At 54.6% G+C, this 19,862-nt stretch overlaps 5 protein-coding genes across 5 annotated transcripts; all 5 read right to left on the reverse strand.

The window, feature by feature from the left end:
- Positions 1 to 230: 230 nt before the first annotated feature.
- On the reverse strand, positions 231 to 1,424 carry SCHCODRAFT_02724098 (uncharacterized protein; the record flags this gene model as incomplete). Its single annotated transcript, XM_003034206.2, has 7 exons — positions 231 to 389; positions 458 to 544; positions 616 to 747; positions 851 to 1,012; positions 1,065 to 1,102; positions 1,155 to 1,194; positions 1,242 to 1,424. 7 exons carry the CDS (start codon positions 1,422 to 1,424, stop codon positions 231 to 233), a joined length of 801 nt encoding a protein of 266 aa, XP_003034252.1.
- Positions 1,425 to 4,531: 3,107 nt separating this feature from the next.
- Positions 4,532 to 6,176, reverse strand: SCHCODRAFT_01092882 (uncharacterized protein; the record flags this gene model as incomplete). Its single annotated transcript, XM_050341012.1, has 5 exons — positions 4,532 to 4,677; positions 4,733 to 4,789; positions 4,840 to 5,014; positions 5,069 to 5,340; positions 5,393 to 6,176. The coding sequence occupies 5 exons, from the start codon at positions 6,174 to 6,176 to the stop codon at positions 4,532 to 4,534; spliced, it is 1,434 nt and encodes a 477-aa protein (XP_050201528.1).
- A 5,987-nt stretch (positions 6,177 to 12,163) lies between these two features.
- SCHCODRAFT_01170378 (uncharacterized protein) lies at positions 12,164 to 14,048 on the reverse strand (the record flags this gene model as incomplete). Its single annotated transcript, XM_050341161.1, has 4 exons — positions 12,164 to 12,294; positions 12,346 to 12,822; positions 12,877 to 13,602; positions 13,958 to 14,048. 4 exons carry the CDS (start codon positions 14,046 to 14,048, stop codon positions 12,164 to 12,166), a joined length of 1,425 nt encoding a protein of 474 aa, XP_050201529.1.
- Positions 14,049 to 15,050: 1,002 nt separating this feature from the next.
- SCHCODRAFT_02491890 (uncharacterized protein) lies at positions 15,051 to 16,629 on the reverse strand (the record flags this gene model as incomplete). The annotated part of the gene is made up of 4 exons (XM_003034209.2): positions 15,051 to 15,190; positions 15,245 to 15,295; positions 15,351 to 15,857; positions 15,909 to 16,629. The coding sequence occupies 4 exons, from the start codon at positions 16,627 to 16,629 to the stop codon at positions 15,051 to 15,053; spliced, it is 1,419 nt and encodes a 472-aa protein (XP_003034255.1).
- A 1,877-nt stretch (positions 16,630 to 18,506) lies between these two features.
- SCHCODRAFT_01090749 (uncharacterized protein) lies at positions 18,507 to 19,415 on the reverse strand (the record flags this gene model as incomplete). The annotated part of the gene is made up of 5 exons (XM_003034210.2): positions 18,507 to 18,726; positions 18,780 to 18,871; positions 18,922 to 19,077; positions 19,123 to 19,191; positions 19,242 to 19,415. 5 exons carry the CDS (start codon positions 19,413 to 19,415, stop codon positions 18,507 to 18,509), a joined length of 711 nt encoding a protein of 236 aa, XP_003034256.1.
- Between the last annotated feature and the right edge of the window lie 447 nt (positions 19,416 to 19,862).

Consider the following 19,862-nt stretch of genomic DNA (forward strand, 5'->3'; position numbering starts at 1 on the left):
GGGATGCAACGTTGGGGCGGCTTGAAGCGGATGTGTCGTAGAGGACCGCACCACGCGCGAGATAGCAGCGCGGGCACTCATTCAAGGATAGAAGAGAGATTTATTCGACGGGTATCGAAATAGTTTGTGTTGGAGTCAAGAGAAGAACTCTACGGTGCGTCAAACACCCATACAAAGGCTCCCTTATGTACCGTCAGTCATTGATGGCCGGACGAAGCGCAAAGTGCGTACTAATGGGTGATAGTCAACTTGATGAGCTTTATCGCTAAGCGATACCCGCTAGATCTGCTCGACCTGCTCCTCGCACCACTTCCAGAGCTCGCGCGCGAGCTGCTCATCAGGCGCGAGTGCCCCTGCGCCTTGCCGGGCCGCGCCCAAGGCATGAGATACTGATGAAGAGCGTGAGAACGATGAAGAAGGGGACAGGAAAGCGTCGAGGCAACGAAGAAGCACTCACTTCTCCGCCAAGGTTTACCGCCTCCGGGGCCGTTCCCGCATAGAGCCGCGTGAGTGCGCCAAGCGGCTGCGGGAGGAGGAAGGGGCGCTGCCGTGTTGTCAGCGTATTTCCATAACGGCGGGGCCAAGAACGCATCGGTCAAAGACAAGCAAGCTCACCATGAGCGCCACGGCAAGCTTCGGCAAATGCCGATAGAGCTCGCTGTCGAGGTTGCCGGGGTTGACGGCGATGGAGACAATTCCCTGGTCGCCGTACTGGCGCTGGAGCTCCGAGGCGATGAGAATGTCGCCCTTAAGGCATAGTCAGTAGTCCGCATCCTAGACTTGTCGGCCGAGGAGCTGTATGAGCGACGTACCAGTTTGCTTTGGAAGTACAAGGTCTGAGTCCACTTACGACGACGACGAGGGCTGTCGCGCAGAGTGCCACAGTCGATACGGCCGGGGCGGTGACCGATTGACGACGTAGTGATGACGTGAGCCGGTTCCGTTGATTGGACTTCAGTCCCGGCTGGAGGAAGAAGGGCCGGGAGAAGAAGCTTGGTAAAGTAGAAATGCCCTAGGGGAGACAGCCGTCGGAAAGACGCTCCATATCTCTATCGACGACTTACCCAGGACGTTTGTGCCACATTGGAGGTCGTAGCATTATCTAAGAATCAAATAAGCAAAGTGACCTTGGCAAAGGTTGGCGCGACGCTCACCATCTACAGTGCATTGGTCGACCGGAGCCATCATGACACCCTAAGCCAGTGACCCCAGGTCCTGCGTAAAAGAGAAGAGCCGAGCACGCACGCGCTGTTGAACAAGATATCGAGGTCGCGTTCTTTGCCGAGAAACTCTTCAGCAGCCGCTTTGATAGCGTGCAAGTCGGAAAGGTCGAACTTGAGGAAGCGTGCCTCCTTGCCAGTGGCCTGGCTCAGAGAACACTTAGCAGGCGAATCGGTCCCCGGGGCGCGTCTGAGTTGCATCATCGTCCTGTGAATGCAAATGCTCATGGGAAGTCGCCTCCACTGACGCATGCACTTGCTTGGAAGACTGGCGATACTACGATGACGGAGATCGGGCTGACGGTCCTTGTGACCAGGGTCACGTGTAGATTTCCCGAACAAGACGCCCCGCCGCTCTGTGCCGGTGAGAGCCGCGGGCCTGATGAGATCGTTACTTTCGCGACCGCTCGTCCCCTCCCACCAGGCGTGCTCCATCTCTATATCCTCTGTACATGGTTTTTGGACAGCGGCGCCTGCTTAGAGGGAAGACTATGTTAGAGACAGATTGCGACCACTGGTGCGTGACTAACATCGCTCTTCATTCCCTTGCTCTAGCGCCCGGTACCTTTCTACAAAGAAAGCTACCCAACCCCGACCGTGCTATGCTGGCTGGACTGCTCCCTGCGAGACGAACACAGTCATCTGCATAGCCTAGTTCGCGCGCTGCTGGCCGCCGTCCTTCCCATCAGTCTCATCCTTGTCGAGACTACCTTTCCTTTTTAATGCAGGGCCGGCGGCATCTGCTGCAGCCTGATTCCATTTCCTTTGATGTATCGTTCCGCACGTCGGCTGATCAACTTCTGACCCAGTCCAGCGCAGCATGCCTGTCATGATGTCCTTGGGAGCTTTCACCATACGCGAGAGACGAGACCGTTGCGTTGGTGCAATGACTGCCCCTATTGTGCGCAGGATAGGTGCTCATTGTTATTGCCGGGGGTGTGCACTGGCACGCCGGCGCCCATGCGTGATGCGCACCGATGTCTGCCCCGTAAATGAGGCGCTTCCCGTTCGAAGTACACTTTCAACCAAACGTCGTGCATGTACCCCACGCCACACATCCACTACCCATCTCGATCGCTTCAAATCGCGGCGGCGTGAGTGTCGCCTCCTCGCAAATGGCCGTAAATGGCTAGCACGTTGGGCGGCCACGTCGGAACGTGGCTTTCCGCCTCTCCTACAACCGTATCACGACCGTCCTCCCCGCCATCTCTTCTTGCGCAACAGCATGTGGGACGCCCGCGCGGCCCCCTCCCTGCTGAGGTTGCGGTGTCATCGCGCTACATGTCAGACATGGCGATAGTCTCGGCTGAGCTCCAAGAGCGGATCGGATCCCTCGACTCACATGTCCACAAGGCAGGTTCCCGAGTGAGTCTGTCCCGCCTATACGCTCTGACCATCGGAAAGTGTTTGCTACGCATTACTTCATCAAGGCGAGCAAGGGAACGAGTGTTGGGAGAGCAGCTTTTTGAGTCGAAAGCATCGTCGGCACCCTACCCGGGCGCGACGGGAAGACCATATACCTTGCGCGTGTGGACTTGCATCTCATTGCCGGGTGCAAGGTCGTCTGATATGGACACCGACGCGCTCAAGCTGCTCGTCAACTCACAGACCTCATTCATAAGGAGGCTCTGTGGTCCCTTCGCCCCGTCCAGCGCTGCCGACTACCGCCGGTCTGCCTCCGTCTGCCGCGGTATGGGGCGACGGGACGCGCCAAGTTGTCGCGCAATATCTACTTCGCGCTGCGCGGCCTTCCTGCCTCTCTCTTCCGCTCCACGTGTACCGGTCCGCCTGTAGATCCTCCCCTTTCTCTGGCGCCCCTGCTCAGTCATTCTAATTCTACATCATCCGCTGATTGATGTCTCCACCCATCAGGTCGGCCACCGTGGGTGAGTCTATGCGAGATTCGTCTGAGGAGAAATACCGTTTGCTGTACCAGTGCTGGCGTGTACAATTGTAGGGAAGACAAAGCCGTAATAGGGCAAGTGGATCGGTCTGGGGGAACCAAACTCAGTGGCAGGAACAACGTGTCATGTACTTGTAGCGCGTCCAGATAGCATTTTCTTCCATCTAATCACGCTCTCAGTCACTCGTCGAGTCCACACGTGAGGTTAGGCCAACGCGACTCTGCCCTGAACACAGCGGAACGCGAAGCGCTCGACTACGTGACTGGTAACTAGAGGTCAGAACGGCGCGCCACTGCGTGTACTGTAGGAACTCACCGGGAGTGCGAGAGGTCAGAATGCTGACCGATCTCGCACCCACCGGTCTTATAAACGATCGAAAAAAGGATCGAGAAAATAGGAGTCGAGGGACTCCGAGACGCGAGTCACGAAAAGGGCGGACCGGGCCGCAGACCGCCGAGGGTGGCGCGCAGTTCGAGTGAGGCTCGCAACACCAGACGGAAAGGGAGACAGGCCATGGGTCTCGCGCGGGCGAGCAGACCGTCGGTGGTGAGATGGCCCTGAGGCCGTGCGCTTGAGGCGTGATTAGACTTGAGTAAACCATCGTTTAAACTCGATTAACTCTTTCTCTGTGCAGCTGACACATAATCTATTTATCCCTCTTCATGTATTCATGCACTGCTTGACATTGAAAATCTGGCGCAGGGATCGAACTCGTCCTCCCTACAAACATCAGAATTCGAGGGCAAAGCAATTGATGCGCTTCGCACATATGTAAGTAGGCATAAATCTGGCATGATAAAGCGGTACTTAAATCAGGAGCTCGTACGTCGAGTCCGTGGCATCCAGGATACGGGCTATTCCACCCGTCTTCAGCAACTCACGGCGTATTGCTACGCCACCAGCTCCGCAGGTGCTGGAACATTTGGACCTGCTCCGCATGCGCGCCGCGGCTTCGGAGAACTTCGAAGTAATATACAGGCGAGATTTGTTCTTCTCAAGTTGTATTGGCGTCCAATACCTCCTCCTCCTCAAGCTAATCATCGGCCGGGATTCCGCCCCCTGAGCGGTCCAACAAGTCTGTGTCTACATTAGTACAGCATACCATCTGTATCTCTGCATACAATGCTCATCTATGACGGAGTAACTTCAGTGGAAGTCGAGCGCAAGTGTCTCTCTCCCGCAGAAGAGAAAATGCGCAAAAGACTTCCCTTTCCTTGTTGAGAAGCAGACCGCACAAGCACCGGTGACACCGGTATTCCCTCTACCTGATATATATGAGGGTTACCCAGGAGCACAGGGCCGAGGTCTCTTTGACCTACACCTAGGCGTGTCTCATGGTCTGCGACAGATGCCATTTGGCTCAAAGCTTATGTGATAGTAATGCAAGGGACACGATACCAAGCTAGGCTATCCGACTGCAACATTGCGGTAGTCGAGACTAGGGAAGTAGTCCACAATACGGATGGTTTCGTAATCAGGTTGTTCCTCCTCGCTTTCGTCCTCAACTCCATCGTTAAACCATGTGCCAAGTTCTCGACGAGATGGATACGTGTCTTGATTCAAACTTGTTCAGCCTATGGCAATGCGAAATATGCAGCCTCGCCTCACCTAAGGACCTGGAATGGCATCGCCACGTCTGCAGACGGGTGCTCGCGTCGCATTCTACTAATGTCGCGCATCAGTAGATTTCGACCGGGGTAGACATGCAGATGTACCAAAAGAAAGGGCCACCACTGGGGTAATACCAGCACATTTCTGCATACGATATCGGACGGTCTCGCAGACCGCATCCGGCCAGTTACGGGGCGGCCCTGCCACAAGCATATCCGAGGTTGATAACTCTCGCACTGTGAGTAAGAGCTCAATGTTGCACTGAGCGGGTAGTGACTCCTGGACAAATCGCGACCAGAACCGTCTATTCATGGTTTTATCGAGCCCACGTACGTCTTGCCAACGGTCGTACTTGCGGCTGGGAGCAGCAGCTAGAGTTTTGTTGACACCGACGGCAACCTTGACCTCCAAGGTAAGCAGTCGTATCGGAGCCTTGGCAAGCAACGTGAGGCCGAGCGTCAACCTCTCCACTGTGCGAAGCTGTCCAGAGCGATTGGCTCGGTCTCCGTTCAAAAGAACTCGTAGGTGCCGGAGGGAAGGAAGGCTGATGTTACAGGTGAGTGGCACCATCCTCGTCATTGAATCCAAGGGGTACCCAACGGGCCCTGATCCGATGCTTTAGTTACTTCGCCGGCCACGGCTATGCGGATTGCTCACCCATCATGATCAAAGCAACAGGCAAGTCCACGTGGAGATGCGATAGGGTGCTTTGCGAGGCAGCGAGCAAGCGATCGAGTGAAGATGGGGGTGGAAGAAGGAAATAATCGATGAGGCGCAGGGTCTTCAGGGCAGGGAAATGATTTCCAGGTGTTAGGCCCTCGACGAAGGCGAGTTCCACGCCTTCTCGGAAGATCAGTTCTTCTAGTTCAGGCCAACTGCAGGACGGGCATCCCACGACGGCCCCGCCGATCGTCCACGTGCGTCCATTGATCACAACGAGCTTGCGTAAGCGGGGAACCAAGAGTAGCGCCGACACTAGATCGCGCCTGTGCATACGAGCAAGATCCAGAGTGAGGTAGCGCAAGCGAGGGGCTGCATGAAGCCACAAGACTAAGGCCAGGTGGTCATCTCCGGGGGCATCGAGATCAATACCAGGCGCAAATATCAGAGTCCTCAAACGTGGCAAGGTTGAAATGAACAGCATCATCGTAAGAGAGCAGTGCAAGTCTCGAAGCTCGACTGTGCATGCCATGGGGAGGATTGAGCGGAGTGCATGGAGTGAGCGCTTGTCATCGTCTTCGATCGTGATGTTTTTGAACAGGTTAGGCAGACCAAGCCTTCGAAGTGCTGAGGACGATGCCGCAAGTTGACAGGCACTATCACGATCGGCCTTTGCGAACACGATGCTCCATAGTTCTGGGAAGAGATGGACAGGCGCTGAATCTACTAATAAGTTGAGGGTTGTTTCCTGAGGCAGATATTGGAGCTCACTGGTTGTCATCGGGCAGAAGAGGTGATGATGGTTTGTGAAAGAGCCTTTCAGGCGCCTTTGAGAACCGGGCCGCCAAGCGGAAGGCGCACTCATTGTGTGACCCAAAGGTCACGTGTCAGTGACGTCGATGCATTGAAGCCGTAGTTCTGTCTCAGGTGACTCCCCTCGTACATATAAATCACAGGGCCGTTGCACGGCAGGGACCGCTACCATTCAGAGTACAACAAGGGGATACAGTGGATTAGCCCTCTTTTGGGTTTGACACCCTTCCCTTGCACAAGCCGTAGCGAGCGAGTGATTTGCATGTTTTCCTCATGAGACGCACGGCGAATTCCAGCACATCTTTATCACCATGTCAAAGTACTCCCTCGTAAAAAAAGCGTCATTCGCACGAAAATGCGAGCTGGTCAGCACAGAAAAAATTTACAACTATTCCAAGGCAGCGAGACTGCGGCGACCCTTCCTTCCCCTGATCCCACACTGCATGCCATCGCGGGACGTTTCTGTGCTAGCAGAGATGCTTTGCATGACTGTTCTCGACGCACCTCCACAGTACTGGTCTCGCACACCTGCTGTTCCTCTTCAGTGTGTCTCGACGTCGGTGAGCTCCACAGGAAAGGCACGGGCCCCAGTGAGATCGCGTGCCGACGCGATATTGAGGCGCATCTCCGAGATTTCGAGAGTGCACTTTTCAGTGCAGATCTTCTACCCTAGAGCGCTGTGAGCTAGCGATGCTTGGAAGGCAAAAGGCAGAAGGCGCTGCCAGAGCTCCGTGACGGTAGATCTCCTTGACAGGACGCGTCCTCTGCTCGGTCCCTATAGGAATTCCAGCCGGAGGCATTGAGAGTTCCCCGCGCGGCGTTAATCTGGTATAGCGTCAAAAGCCAACAGAGCGTCGTGGAGAATTGAGGTGAGTGGAGAAGCCGCCTGCGGCGAATGCCGAGCTGTGGACGACCCCAACATGCGCATTGCACGTGATAGCCCTCAGAGTCTCCGCCAAGAGCGGTTTTGCGTTCCGTCGCCAAAACCCACTACCGTAAATGATAGCGGGAAACTCTGGAAGGGTGTATAACGGCAGGGGCTGCTACCAATTTGACACCGTCAATCTTGTTCACTTCGGACTCCGGCAACTTCAGACAAGGGATCCGTGCCCCTCACAAGCTTTCTCGTGCCCGAAATCACGGTTACCGGTATCGCCAGCAACGCCGCATCTCACTCGGCCTCTTCGTCGTATCCATGTCTCTCTTGACATGCCCATCCCGACAACAACATGATCTACGCTGCTGTGAAACATACTCAAGGCGTCGCATCTGACGGTGCGTCAGTGCCCACTCACACGAACGTCGTCTAGTAGGCCCTGGATCCTCCCCCCGGCCCCGTGTGGCGTCAATTTCCCGCCTTCAAAGGAAGTGCTCCGCGCACTGACCATGCATATTCAATGCTTGTCGATACCACTTGTCCCAAGCACCGTTGGGCCCACTGCAATATAAATCTCCCAAGAAACTCAAAGCAGCAACATAGAAATGGACTTACCATCTAGTGTAGCATTCTAACTTAGAGTTAAGTTCCCCCTCGCAATTCATGCGCGTCGGGCGAGGTCTTAAACGGTATCCGCAAGCTTTTCGTCCATTCACCGTTGCAGATAGGAAGTGACTGTGGCCCAGAACGAACAGGGCACACTCTTGCATGCGGAAGACGAACCCCGACATTTACATGGATTGTCAATTCAGCATGTAATGGTATACGGGACGCTTCATTCAGTACGGCAGCGCGCAGCGAGCAGGGTGTGACAGGGGATGGGCAAGTAGTGAGACTCAAGAATGGTGGGGATCGCATCAGGTAATTCACACGTGACCACCCGTGATAATCCAGACTCAGACTCAATCGCCCAGACTCACTGGCTCTCACCTGTCGACGGCATTCAAGCTGCGCAGGAGGCGCCCAACTCAGAAGCCAACATCTCACTCAAGCTGATGACGGACGTCGACCCACAAGACGGCAACATGCGACCCTGGCCACCTTGGCGAGCTTCTTTTTGCTTCGGGTCTATGCATCTTCTCGACACAGCAAGCAGCCGCATTTGCAAGGCACACTACGCTACCGGAGCGCCCCTCGACTGTTGACTCTATAAGTGAGAGTTCTCCAGAGCGGTTGTTGTCGGCATCATAGGTTCCCGGCTCCAGGGGAGATCATCGTCGCCCTCAGTCAGCGTCGATAAAGTGTGGATTGTGCCACTTGCAGTTGATGCGCTAACAGAATGCTTTCATCGCCTTGTTGCCCAACCCTCATTCCTCGTGCGAACCTTCATCCAGATCTGATCTCTCGTCCTCCAACCTCAACCCTCTAGCGACGTGCCGAAAATCCAATTAAGATTTGTGAGTTCGTTAAGGTCCGTGGTTGGGCCCGACATTGGTTTTTGGAAAGGTGACCTATCTTTGATTGGCCCAAGACTGGCCTCCTCTGTCACTTTCTGAGGCTCCTGTTGGTAGGCCCGCTGAGCTACAGTCCATCTCTCTCCTATGCATGTCACGGCGAGGGCTCCCCACGAATTCTGCGTGGACAAAGGAGGGAGAACTTCATGGCACCCGCATCTGAGGTGCCGCTGAGTTCCCCCGACGTCCCGCCGACGTGCGCGAGATGTACGCACAGAGCGGGAGACATGGCTCTGAGGTGAGGGATTGAGAAAACCGGGGGACTCGGCGTTAGTGTCCCTTCTCTCGTTAATCATCCCCCGCCCTCCGCCGCGCGACTACTGCGCGCACTCTCCGACATGCTATTCAGCCTGCTCAAAGACCCTGGCAACGCAAGCTGTTGTGATCCCGTCATGAATGCCGACTGAATTCGTGGGGTCTAATTTCCAGCGCGACCATTGGATGGAGGGATGCCCACGAGCTTGCTACGGGGAGTTTCCGAGGAGGATGAGGCGGATTCGGGCGGTGGGGCTGTCCCTGCTTCAGTGACCGCTTCGATGTCGTCGGTCGCAAGAACAGCATTCTCTGACTTGATGTCTGCGGCGCGCGCGATGAGCAGGTAAAGGGATCAACACAGCACGTCGCGCGCACGAGTGTGGATGAGGCTGCAGTATTTGTGCTGTGAATTCGAGCCCGAGGAGGACTTGCCTCGCGGTCTGCTTGACGAGGTGCATCAAACCACCTCTGTTCGTGGCGACGAATGAAGCCGAGAGAGCTCTCGCCTTGGACCTCGAAGACTATGCCAGCGTGCGTAGCATTAGGCTCTGCGGGCGCAAATGATCGAGGAAGCCAAAGAAATAGTAGCTCCCAGGATAGGTGTCGGCGGGGGAGGGGTAACCGGGTTCGGGATGGGATTTATGCGCAGCAACAGCCGGATCACGTTCAGCGCTGTCTCGGTGAATCGACGATAATGAGGGACGTGGTGCTGCTACCTGGGGGGAAGGTGAGTGACGTGCACGCGATCGAGGGGGTGATCACGCACTGAGTGTCCTTTGCGAACCAGACGGTCGAAAAGTGACCTCAGCCGAGCTTGCACACGATGAGGTGGCGGCCGTCAGAGAATGGTGATGGATGTAGATGCGGTAGTAGCCGCCCTGGCAGTAGTCGGCGAAACCTTAGTCTTCGCTGATGGTGGGGGCAGAGCAGGGTAGGCGGACTCAGAGTCCAACGTAAGGGAAAGGCGAGGTAGGTTGGTGGTAATTCACTGTGTCTGGGTGTAGTTCAGCGCCTGGATTCAGAGCAAATTCTGGGGGATGACTCACTTGTGGGGCATAGGATGTGGGGTAGTCGCGGCGCTAGTTGCAGAAAGACCGCGTTGAAGGGTGAAAGTCGGGCGGAATGTGCGAGGCAGAGCCCGATCTCAATGTTGAGTGCGAGCAGGGTATGTACGAATGGAGGAGACGACGTGGTATGGCCTGAAACGGATGTGGTTGAGGAGCAAAAGGCGCGTGGCGAATAAGGTCAACCAGGCATCGAGTTGGAGTCGCTCCTGCTACTGTGGCCTTCTTCCCCATCATCGCTCTTACCCTCAAACAAGCTGGGACTTGTTCAGCTAGAGAACGGGCGCGTCAGTGGGACGCAGTCGTTTTGAATGCGTCGATTATACAACGTGTCCTTTCCCTCTATCGCCCTCATCTCACCACATCTCCTTCCTCTTCATTGGAGCCAGCGAACTATCTGATATCGTCGCGGCGCGTGTTTGTGGTCGACTCAACGATTTGAAGCACGCGTCACCGCGAGGCATTGATTTAATTATGTGTTCCGTATACACACATGCCATACGGCTTTCAATAGTGTACGTCGCGCTTGTGGAACACTCGGTTGAGGAAGGGGGCTAAATTGTCTTGGAGGGGAAGAAGGCGCGTGCGACGTCGCTCAGCAGGCACGTGTAAACTGCCCAAGCGGTAGCACTGAGGCATGACTGTTCTGGGATTCGAGCCATGTCACGTCCTGGATTTATGGAGCTGACATAGCCTCTTGCTGCCTTGCTTGCAGGGTACATAGGATGCCTGCGCGGCTCAGCAAATGATGAGAGGTAGTGAGTATTGCAGTCCTGTGACGACCGTATCACGTGTAGATTACCCAATGAGGTATGCCGGCCTGTCCTGACCGCGCACTCACTGCGCCTTGACTGGTAAGTACAAGTCCGACAGCGCCAAGGCGTCAACAAAGCTCAGTATCCATAGTGTCTTTGGGATCTAGATGTTTGGTAGACAGGCACCACCATGGGTCGTAACCGTTTTTCGTGCGGCGCTAGCGAGTTTGTACGGCGTCGATGAGGATGTGAGCAGGAAGGAAGCCGAGTGCGAAGTAGTCGAGACCTCCGAAGGCCCCAACATGCGATGTACACGTGGCAGTCCACAAAATCCGTCACTCTCGGCCAAGCGCGGTTTTGCGTTCCGTCCCCAAAACCCACCACCATAGATGGTAGCGGGAATGATCCGACCGGTTGGTCTACAATCATCGCCCGGCCCTTCAGTGCTCAGGACATAGGCAGGGAGAACTCATGCTTTACGACTTAGGCTCACGCGGGGAAGGCGAGAATACAAGGCGATGCTGATGAGGGACTCAGAAGAGTCTTCGCTCCGTCTCGGAGACGACGTGTACATACTAGTACATGAGTATCGAGAAGGCTATAGACGTGTTCTATAATCTCTGAGAAAGACTGGAAGACAAGGGAAGTACACGAACAGGATAGAAGAAACTGCGAGATCAGTAAACCTAATTTACAAACAGACGACTCATGTGTGGAGGCTATCTAATCGAGAAGCCATAGCGGTCACTGTTAAAGTTGTCACAATACAGGCGGTGGTGCGCCTCAAATTGCGGCGATCCGTCTAGAGTCGCTATACTGCATGCCGGCCCTGACTGATGGCCTGTCACTGACCTACAAAGCATCGCCGCCATTGCGCCTCCCTACAGTCATCCCCATGACATCTATCCCCACGAGGGCGTACGTTCACGCTCTGGTTTGTTATTCATATCGTGACTGGATTTGGCACGGTATGTACTACCCTCCCTCCGACCCCATTTACATGTTACTCGCGCCAGCTGAGTCTCTATCTCACGTCCAGTCGCGCGCTGTCTGTTCTCCAGAAATCTGTGTACGTGGCTTTAACTATCATCCCATTCAAGTTTGGTCTGCTCAAGCAGTGGCTGCATCGCAGATGAGCGTTTTTAGCAGCGGCGACTAGCTTGCCCATCAGACTTACTGACTCGTGGGGCAATTTACACGTATACTGCTCACTGAATCACTGTCCGGAAACTGTCAGGACTCATCGCCAGAGCGTGACAACGCCCATGATCCTACCGTCTCAAAAGTTGGTGCATACGCTATACATTCTCTTTACTCGGATGTCAACATCACTGGATTGATCTATATCTCTCCAGCACCAAGAGCGTACGATTGCAAGAAGAGCTTCGAGACGTAGGCTGGTCCCTCTCTACACGCCGCGCTTCATCCTCCAAGTCCTCCTTACCATCTCCGCAATACTGGCGCCTTCATTTTCCCATGGGTGATAGACATCAGCCAACTGCAATGTGGCGATAACGCACGCTTGGGAAGTACTCCGTAACGCATATATCGTCGTAAAACTGTTCTTCCTCCGCTGTATCGAGGTCGTCTTCCTGATTGGCGCCATTAAAATCGTATGCATCTGCACACTGCCGTGAGGTTCCAGCATCGATCATGAAAGGTCGTAGCGTACCAGTGACAAATGAGGTCAATACAGAGATGCCAGCATATTCGTTCAAGCGAGACGTGACCAGCTGGGCAAGTCCTACCTGCCAGTCACGGTGCGGACCTACCGCAACCGTGTCCGGCTTCAGTAGCTCGCAAAGCCAAAGCATGACCTCGACCGCGCACCCCCGAGGCAGAGCCTCTTGTTGGAAACGCGCCCAGAAGTCCCTGCACAAGAACTCATCAAGTCCGTGCACATCTTGCCACTCATCATCTTCGCGATGGCAAGCAGCGACGAGCAGAGTCCTGGTGACCACAACCGAGACTCTAACGCACAGCTCAAGATGGCGTACGGGTGCCCCGACCGCAACTATGAAGCCGCGCATGAACTTGTCGATGGCGGTGAGATGTTCCGAACGATCCTTGGGTTGGCCAACATAGATCCGGACACACGAAAGGTAGGGGAGGATGCTTCGATTCGTTTCTCGCAAGATAACGACGGCAGCTGAGTGATGGTCAGTGATTGTGTGGGTGGTGTAACAATGCGTACCATGCGTACCAGTGACCTTGGACACTGCATCTATATCAAGGTGCAAGCGCGTCAACGTATTCTTCGTTTTGTACAATAAGCATCCGAGGGAGCATATCAGTGGGAGTGACCAGTCCGGAACATATAGGGTCTTTAATGCCGGAAAGGGGTCGTCGGCGGACAGAATGTTGTCCAAGAGAGCAGGGTTAATGTCGCGCGCGAAGACTATCCGCTCAAGGTGAGGCAGACTGAGTGATGCCGGAGCACTGCCGTTGAGGTGCGTCCCGTAGAGATATTCATCATGCATGATAAGGACGCGCAACTCCGGGGCTAGGATGAGTGCGTTCAACAGGTCGCTGGCCTCCGGAAGATTGACGGCCAACTCGAGACGCTTCAGCGAAGTAGCCGCGCGCAGCCAGGACTGAAGCACCAGGTTGACGATTGTTATGTCATGGTACTCTCTTTCAGTGTCGACCCCATAGACCAGGGACCTCAGTCGAGGGAGCTGAGAGGTGAATAATGTGGCGTCCAGGGATGTTCGAAGATCGAAAAGACAAATAACGCGTGCATGCCGCAAGATGGGTACGAGAGCGCGGCTGCACCGTTGCTCATGTCGCCTTACAATGATCTTGTCGAACAGGGTATTTTGTGAAATGCTTCGAAGGGTTCGACAGGATGAAGCAAGGTTGCACGCGCTGTCCCGATCAGCCATGGTGAAAATGGATGACCACAGTTCCGTGGCGAGGCCTTTTGGTACTGAGTAAAGTCAGTGAGATTGCGGAAGCTATGAGTACAGGGGCCCACTTTCACTCATCAGCTCGAGCAAGGAGGAAGTCGTAATGAGAGAATCTGGGACAAAGGCTCCTCAGCCCATCGCACGGGCCGTAATTGCCGGTGACAGTGATCGACCGAATAGTATCACTGTAGATCTTGGACAAAATACACCCTTCTCACGCACAGAATCGCGTGAAAACTTACGATTTCCTTACGCTTTTGCGGGACGGACGTTGAGAAAGCAGGTCTGTTGCCTGAAAGCTCATGCACCTCAGACTCACTTGGTGCGTGAACGTCATATGGTTATAGATCTTGGACAAAATTCGTGAGTACTGACTCACGTCGAGACGCACGATTGCGTGAAGACTGTGACACCCCATCTTCACGCACCCCGCGAATGCCCCGAGGCTCACGATGGTGACGCTCATCACGCGGCAACGGATCAGGGCCGTTTATCTCTGATCGGGACTTGCCGGTCTTGCATTGGGCGACATCCTGTGCAGCCGTGTAGCACAGAAAGCGCAAAAGAGAGCATAGTTGCGTATATATCTGAGATGGAATGCCATTCTCAAGGCTTTTCCAGTTCGAAAGCAGCGGAAAGCCCGAGTGAATGGTAACAGACCATCAACGTGTCTATGCACGTGCGCGATAACACGGCGATAAGATCGGCGGCAACCTTCGGCACGGAGATATAGCGAGACTCACTTGAGTCACGCATGGGTGACACCCTCACGCATTTCGCCACCCACGTTTTGTCACGCCAACTCGCGTTGCATGATTCTCACGCACCGAGTGGTCATCGTGAGGTGCGTGAGCGTTCACGCAAAAAACCTCCTTTTTCAACGTTCATCACGCGAAAACGTCACAAAATCGTGACTCTTCACGCGATTTTGTGCGTGAGGAGGGCACGCTCGTGAATTTTGTCCAAGATCTACAGTGATATTATGCTCACGCACCGAGTGAGTCTTGGGGCATGGTGAGGTGCGTGAAAAACTTCCTCTCTCAACGTTCGTCACGCACACGTCACGAAATCGTGACTTCTCGCGCGATTTTGGGCGTGAGCAGGGCACGCTCGTGGTCATTGTCCAGGATGACGCTATCTAACCATTGGGAACCCAGCGCCAGAGCAATTCGAGTACAATGGGAGTATACAGCGTAGTCCATATCGCACGTGTCAGTTTACTACACTCAACAAGTCGGTGCGTTGTTTTGCGTCGCATCTGCAGACTTGTCTCGCTAATCCACTTTCGAGGTTCTTTTACAGTATACCGCCCATACTAGTGTCGTCAACTCACTTTCTACTCCCCAGTATGCCACCCGTATTCATGTAACGGCGGGAGCAGCAATAGGACAAGACGATATGAAACTATACACGGCGACGATAGCAAGTCTTAAATAAGCATCGCCGCTGCCATCCGATGCAGGGACCGTCAGCCGATTGCAACATCTCGGTAGTGCAAGCTGGGCTGGTAGTCTTCTATGCAGATGATTTCATAGAAGTCATCAAGATCGTCGTCCTCCGTTTCTTCTGCGACCTCCATTGTACATTCATGCAGGGAAGGGTAAAGGTCTGTAGCGTAATTTATTCTGTGTGGATAGTCCGAATCATGATGAATCGACGTACCCAGTGCTTCGGGATGTGTGTGCCATTGATTGCGGCGGCTAACGCAATCACCTGCATAACCGCGTGAGATAGCGAGTCACCAAAGGGCGCAATCTTCAGAGCTCACCGGGAGAGAAAGTTACCATGGGCTTTAACACCGTATATTCCTGTAGTTGGGATGAAACGTGGTCGCGGACCGACGCCCGCCAGTCCCGAGCAGGTCCGGTGACGTATGTCCAGGGTCGGAGCAATGTGCGAACGGGAAGCAGGATCTCCACGGTACAATGGACTGGGAGTGTTTCCTCGACAAAGCGTGTCCAGAAGTCACGATCAAGAGTCGAAATGAGACCGCAGACGTCCTGCCATCTGTTATCTTTACGACCTGTGGTGAGGGAGATACGTTCCCTGATCATCACAAGCACTTTCACCTCCAGCGTGAGCTTTCGTATAGGCGCGTTCGTCTGTCGGACCAAGCCATGTAATAGCCTCTCCACAGTGAGGAGCTGTGCGGCGCGGCTGTCTGCGCCCTTCCAAGAGTCCAAGACCACCCGCAGCTCGGTCAAGCAGGGCAAGGAGGTATTGCAGAGCAAAGGCATCATGGTGGTCATTGACTCAGCAGGAAAAGGAGGACGTCCTGAACAACGTCAGTCAATCTTCCTACGCAAGTATGGGCCGCGATGCTCACCAACGAATTTGAATGCAGCATTCAGATCAAGATGCAGTCGTGACAGGGTATGACACGATTCTGCGAGAAAGCGATCTAGAGAAGGTACCGGACGGAGGAGGAATAGGTCAAGCAGGCGCAAGGTCTTCAACGCCGGAAAATGATTGCCGGGCGGCAAATCGTCGAGCATGGCAAGCCCAGTTCCTTCTCGGAGATGCAACTCCTCCAGATCAGGCCACACGTGCGTTGTGATCGTCGTGTAGACATTGAGAGCACGATAAGCGATGATGGCGAGTTTGCGTAGGCGTGGGACCAGCAGTAGGGCAGAGGTGAGATCTTCACTGGTGTCGAAGTCCAATGTGAGATACTGCAGGGAAGGAGCTGCATGAAGCCATGATTTTAAGGCCAGAAAGACCCGTGTATCTTGGTCCCAGTCCTGTTCATCCGAGAAAAGAAGGAACGTGCAGCGGGGCAAAGTGGAGACGAATAGGATGGCTCTCAGACAATGATCTAGGCCGTATAGTTCAATAGAACGAGCTGCGGGCAGGATCGACCGAAGAGCACGGATACACCGTTGCTCTTCGCGTCTGATGACAATTCGGTCGAACAAGACGTTGAATCCAACTTGACGTAGAGCATTGGATGCTGAGGCAAGAGCACACGCCGTGCCACGGTCTGCGTTCTCGAAGATGGCAATCCATGTCTCTGGAGCCAGATTGTATGGCGCTGGAACTGCATGCATATCGTCGGGCTCGAAGGCAGTAAAGGACTGTATCACTCACTGATTGACATCTTACGATGTTGGCGGGTTGCTGAAGAAGAAGCTCGTTTGCGAGACTTGAAAGGCGAGCATGATTCTCGGCAACCGCCGCTGGCGCATGTGGCGTGAGAGAGCTGTGCATCACGTGATCGTACCTATTCTCAGGGTTTCAACCTCGATTCTTTCATCCATTCCGCAATCTGCTCGTCAGGTCCGTAATCACCTCCCTGCTTGTGGAGCAGCGGTAACTTTTATTCAGTTGGAGCGTATACAAACAAGGCCCATAGCGCTCGGTGTGAGCAGGGACAGTGAGCCATAGTGAGCTCTCTCTTCTGCTCGTCCAAACACTGCTGTCGGAGGCTGCGGACAGGTGATCGCGTCTGACCAGGGCTCGTCGCGCCAAGAAGGAAGTCCAGAGGCCCAGGAACCCCGCCCGGCAAGTGCCGCATTCGTCGGCTTGTACACGCTCGAACCAAACAAAATAAGGACCGCTCCACGAGCGGAAGGGTGACTACTAGCCTGACGATCGCTGTAGATGAGTGGAAGGGAGCAAGCGACAGGGGTGAGAGATCCCGGGGTCAGCGCATGGGGGGGGCACCCTAGCTGAAATTGTCAAGTCGAGTCTGCAGGGGCTCGTCATGGCTGCACGTCGACGGCGCAATGTCGTTGTCGTTCCCCGCATCCCGCATCCCCCCTCACACGTTCTAACTGACAATCTACAGCGACACCGCCTCCGCACCTCGCTGCCTCACGAACGGGTTCACGGACACCTGATAGAGCGTCTGAGACCTCGTTGGGAGCTTTGCTGCGGCCTGAACACCGGTACATAGGCCGTTTTCGTCGCAGTGAGGATCAACGAGGCGTACGGCAACTCCCGATACACCTCGAACGGAAAACATGTACGGGCTCGGACGCACTCGTTTAGACTAGCGAATGAGTCCCAGATGGCACGTTAAACGATTGCGTCCCTCCAAACCTTCGCGAATTCGCGCGGTCAACGCTCAGCTTCCGATTTCTTAAGCGCGCTTAGCCTCGAGCGTTGCAGTTTCGTATGCAGGTATTTTCCGGACATTACATCGCCCATATGCTCGAGCGAGAGAGACACACCTGAGCCCACAAGTACGGGAAACCCCGAGCGTCATGCAAGGAAATGTCATTGAGGGTCAACATGCGAGGCCGGCAGCTATCGCCAACGCCAACGCCGAATTGCATGGGAAATACCAGGACCAAGTCTTGTGGGAAACGCCGACAGTGCGGTAACACGCGGTCGAGCGTTGGAACAAGAGGCAAAGCTGTGAGGCGTGCAGGCGGCCTCAGTTATTGCGGAGTGTCTGAGGCGAACCCAGGTTTACGTGCAGAGGAAGACGCTTGTCCGCTCTCAAGGAATGGAGTCATGGCGCGTCCTTTGATGGAGCAGGTAATGCCTAGGAGCAGTCTTGCGCACCATCCCCATAACCCATTCCTATCATACATGGTAGCGGGCATTGCGAAAGGGCATCTCGCTGAATTACTGGGAGGAAGGGGAACACATGATGGCCGCCCACATTGTTAGGGAAGAGACCGGCGCCGGTAGCTGGCTCTGTAGCACCTTGTCGCACCTAATTTTCTGCCAAGACGGCAGTCTTTTTATTAGTTTGGGGATGTACTATAGCGTACGCTGCGTTGCGTTTCCATTGATGCGGCAATCCACCGGGAACAGCATACGGTGATGACATTGACACTAATCACACCTGAGTCATTCATAGCTACTTAAACTGTCATGGTAGGTCGCGGAGGAAGGAGTTGGTGGATGGATGATAGTATGACAACGACGTGGAGGGCTCCTCGATAGCAGCCACATGTTAAGGTCGGGACAACATCTATTGCGCGCGAGGAGGCCACACAAACTGCACGTCTTCCTCCGACGTCGAGACTCCGTTGCTGAGCGCCCAGGCGTCTCGCAATTGATAACAGAGGACAGGTGTGCGAGTGGTGCTGATACGCTCGTCGCAAATTGGGCAAGCGAGGAAGGACTTGCTGGGCTTGGCGTGGTACATGGCTGTGAGGCAGGACTCACAGAGTGTATGACCGCAACCAAGGCTATCAGGGCGTGGTCAGCATAGAAGACGGGGCAGACACGTTGATCAACCTACACGCGGGGTGTTGACTCAGCCGTGAAGCATACCGTGCATGACATCACCAGATCCTTGCTTTCCTTGATGCAATGCAGCTCAGCCTTGAGCGCCTTCAAAGCTATGTCAGTATCTTGATCGTCCTTACGCAGCATGAACACACCTCAACCTCAGCTAAAGTGTCTGCTAAAGCGTCCTTGTAGGACTGAACTTCGTCGGCAGTGTTCTGCTGAGACATTCTTGATGTATCGTTTGACTCGTTGGATGATCCCGCTCGCGGCAGACTTGCATGAAAGTCGGGAGCAACAGCAGAGCGCTGCTACTGAGACGTCAGATCGGCCGTAGCGTAAAGGACGAGACCCACCTTCTCCTCCTCCGTGACTACCTCTGACGATGCCTCCACCAGTCTAGAGTTGTGGGCTTCCAAACCGACCTTAAGCGTCGTCAATCATTAAACAAGGCGTGGTACGGCAGAGATCTTACCTCTGCCAACGTACGGCTCTGGCCATCAAGAACAGAGGTAGGAGGAGGAGCAGATACGTAGGAGCGCGCGCGGGTGGTGACCGAAAACGAGCTAGATGCCTTCTTGCGATGATAAGGCGCTGCCTCGATGCGAGCAGCGCCAATGCGACGTGGGGTGCGGCGAGACCCAGACATGTCAGGATGCCTTCCTGAGTGCCCGGGCTGAGCTTATATGAGGGCTAAGGGGCGCGCTCTAGCCCATCGCCGAAAGGCGACAAAGGCGCTGGAGCTCGGTCTGAAAGGAGTAGAAAATGGGTACGTGTGATGACTGAGGCAGTGTGCTCATATGGTGTGATTCCGCGGCTCACAGATCCCCGTGAGGGTGTCGCGCTCAAGCGCTAGTTCGGAATCTCTCCAGCCTGTCGTCCATAGAAGGCAAGGTCTTACACGTGGCCATAGGGGCGTGTGACGCGTGTGATTTCATAGTTGCCGTTCGGAACGCGTTGGCCAAATGATGCCGCATTCTCTTCTTTCATCTTTGCAGGTTCTTGGCGACCTCTTAACATGCTTGCATCATCAACCTCCCTTGCCGATTGCGAAGCAATTGCACTTCTGTTGCTTGATTGTGCACAGGAGTGTGTC

The sequence above is a fragment of the Schizophyllum commune genome (assembly GCF_000143185.2).
Source record: "Schizophyllum commune H4-8 unplaced genomic scaffold SCHCOscaffold_3, whole genome shotgun sequence".
Lineage (NCBI taxonomy): Eukaryota > Fungi > Basidiomycota > Agaricomycetes > Agaricales > Schizophyllaceae > Schizophyllum > Schizophyllum commune.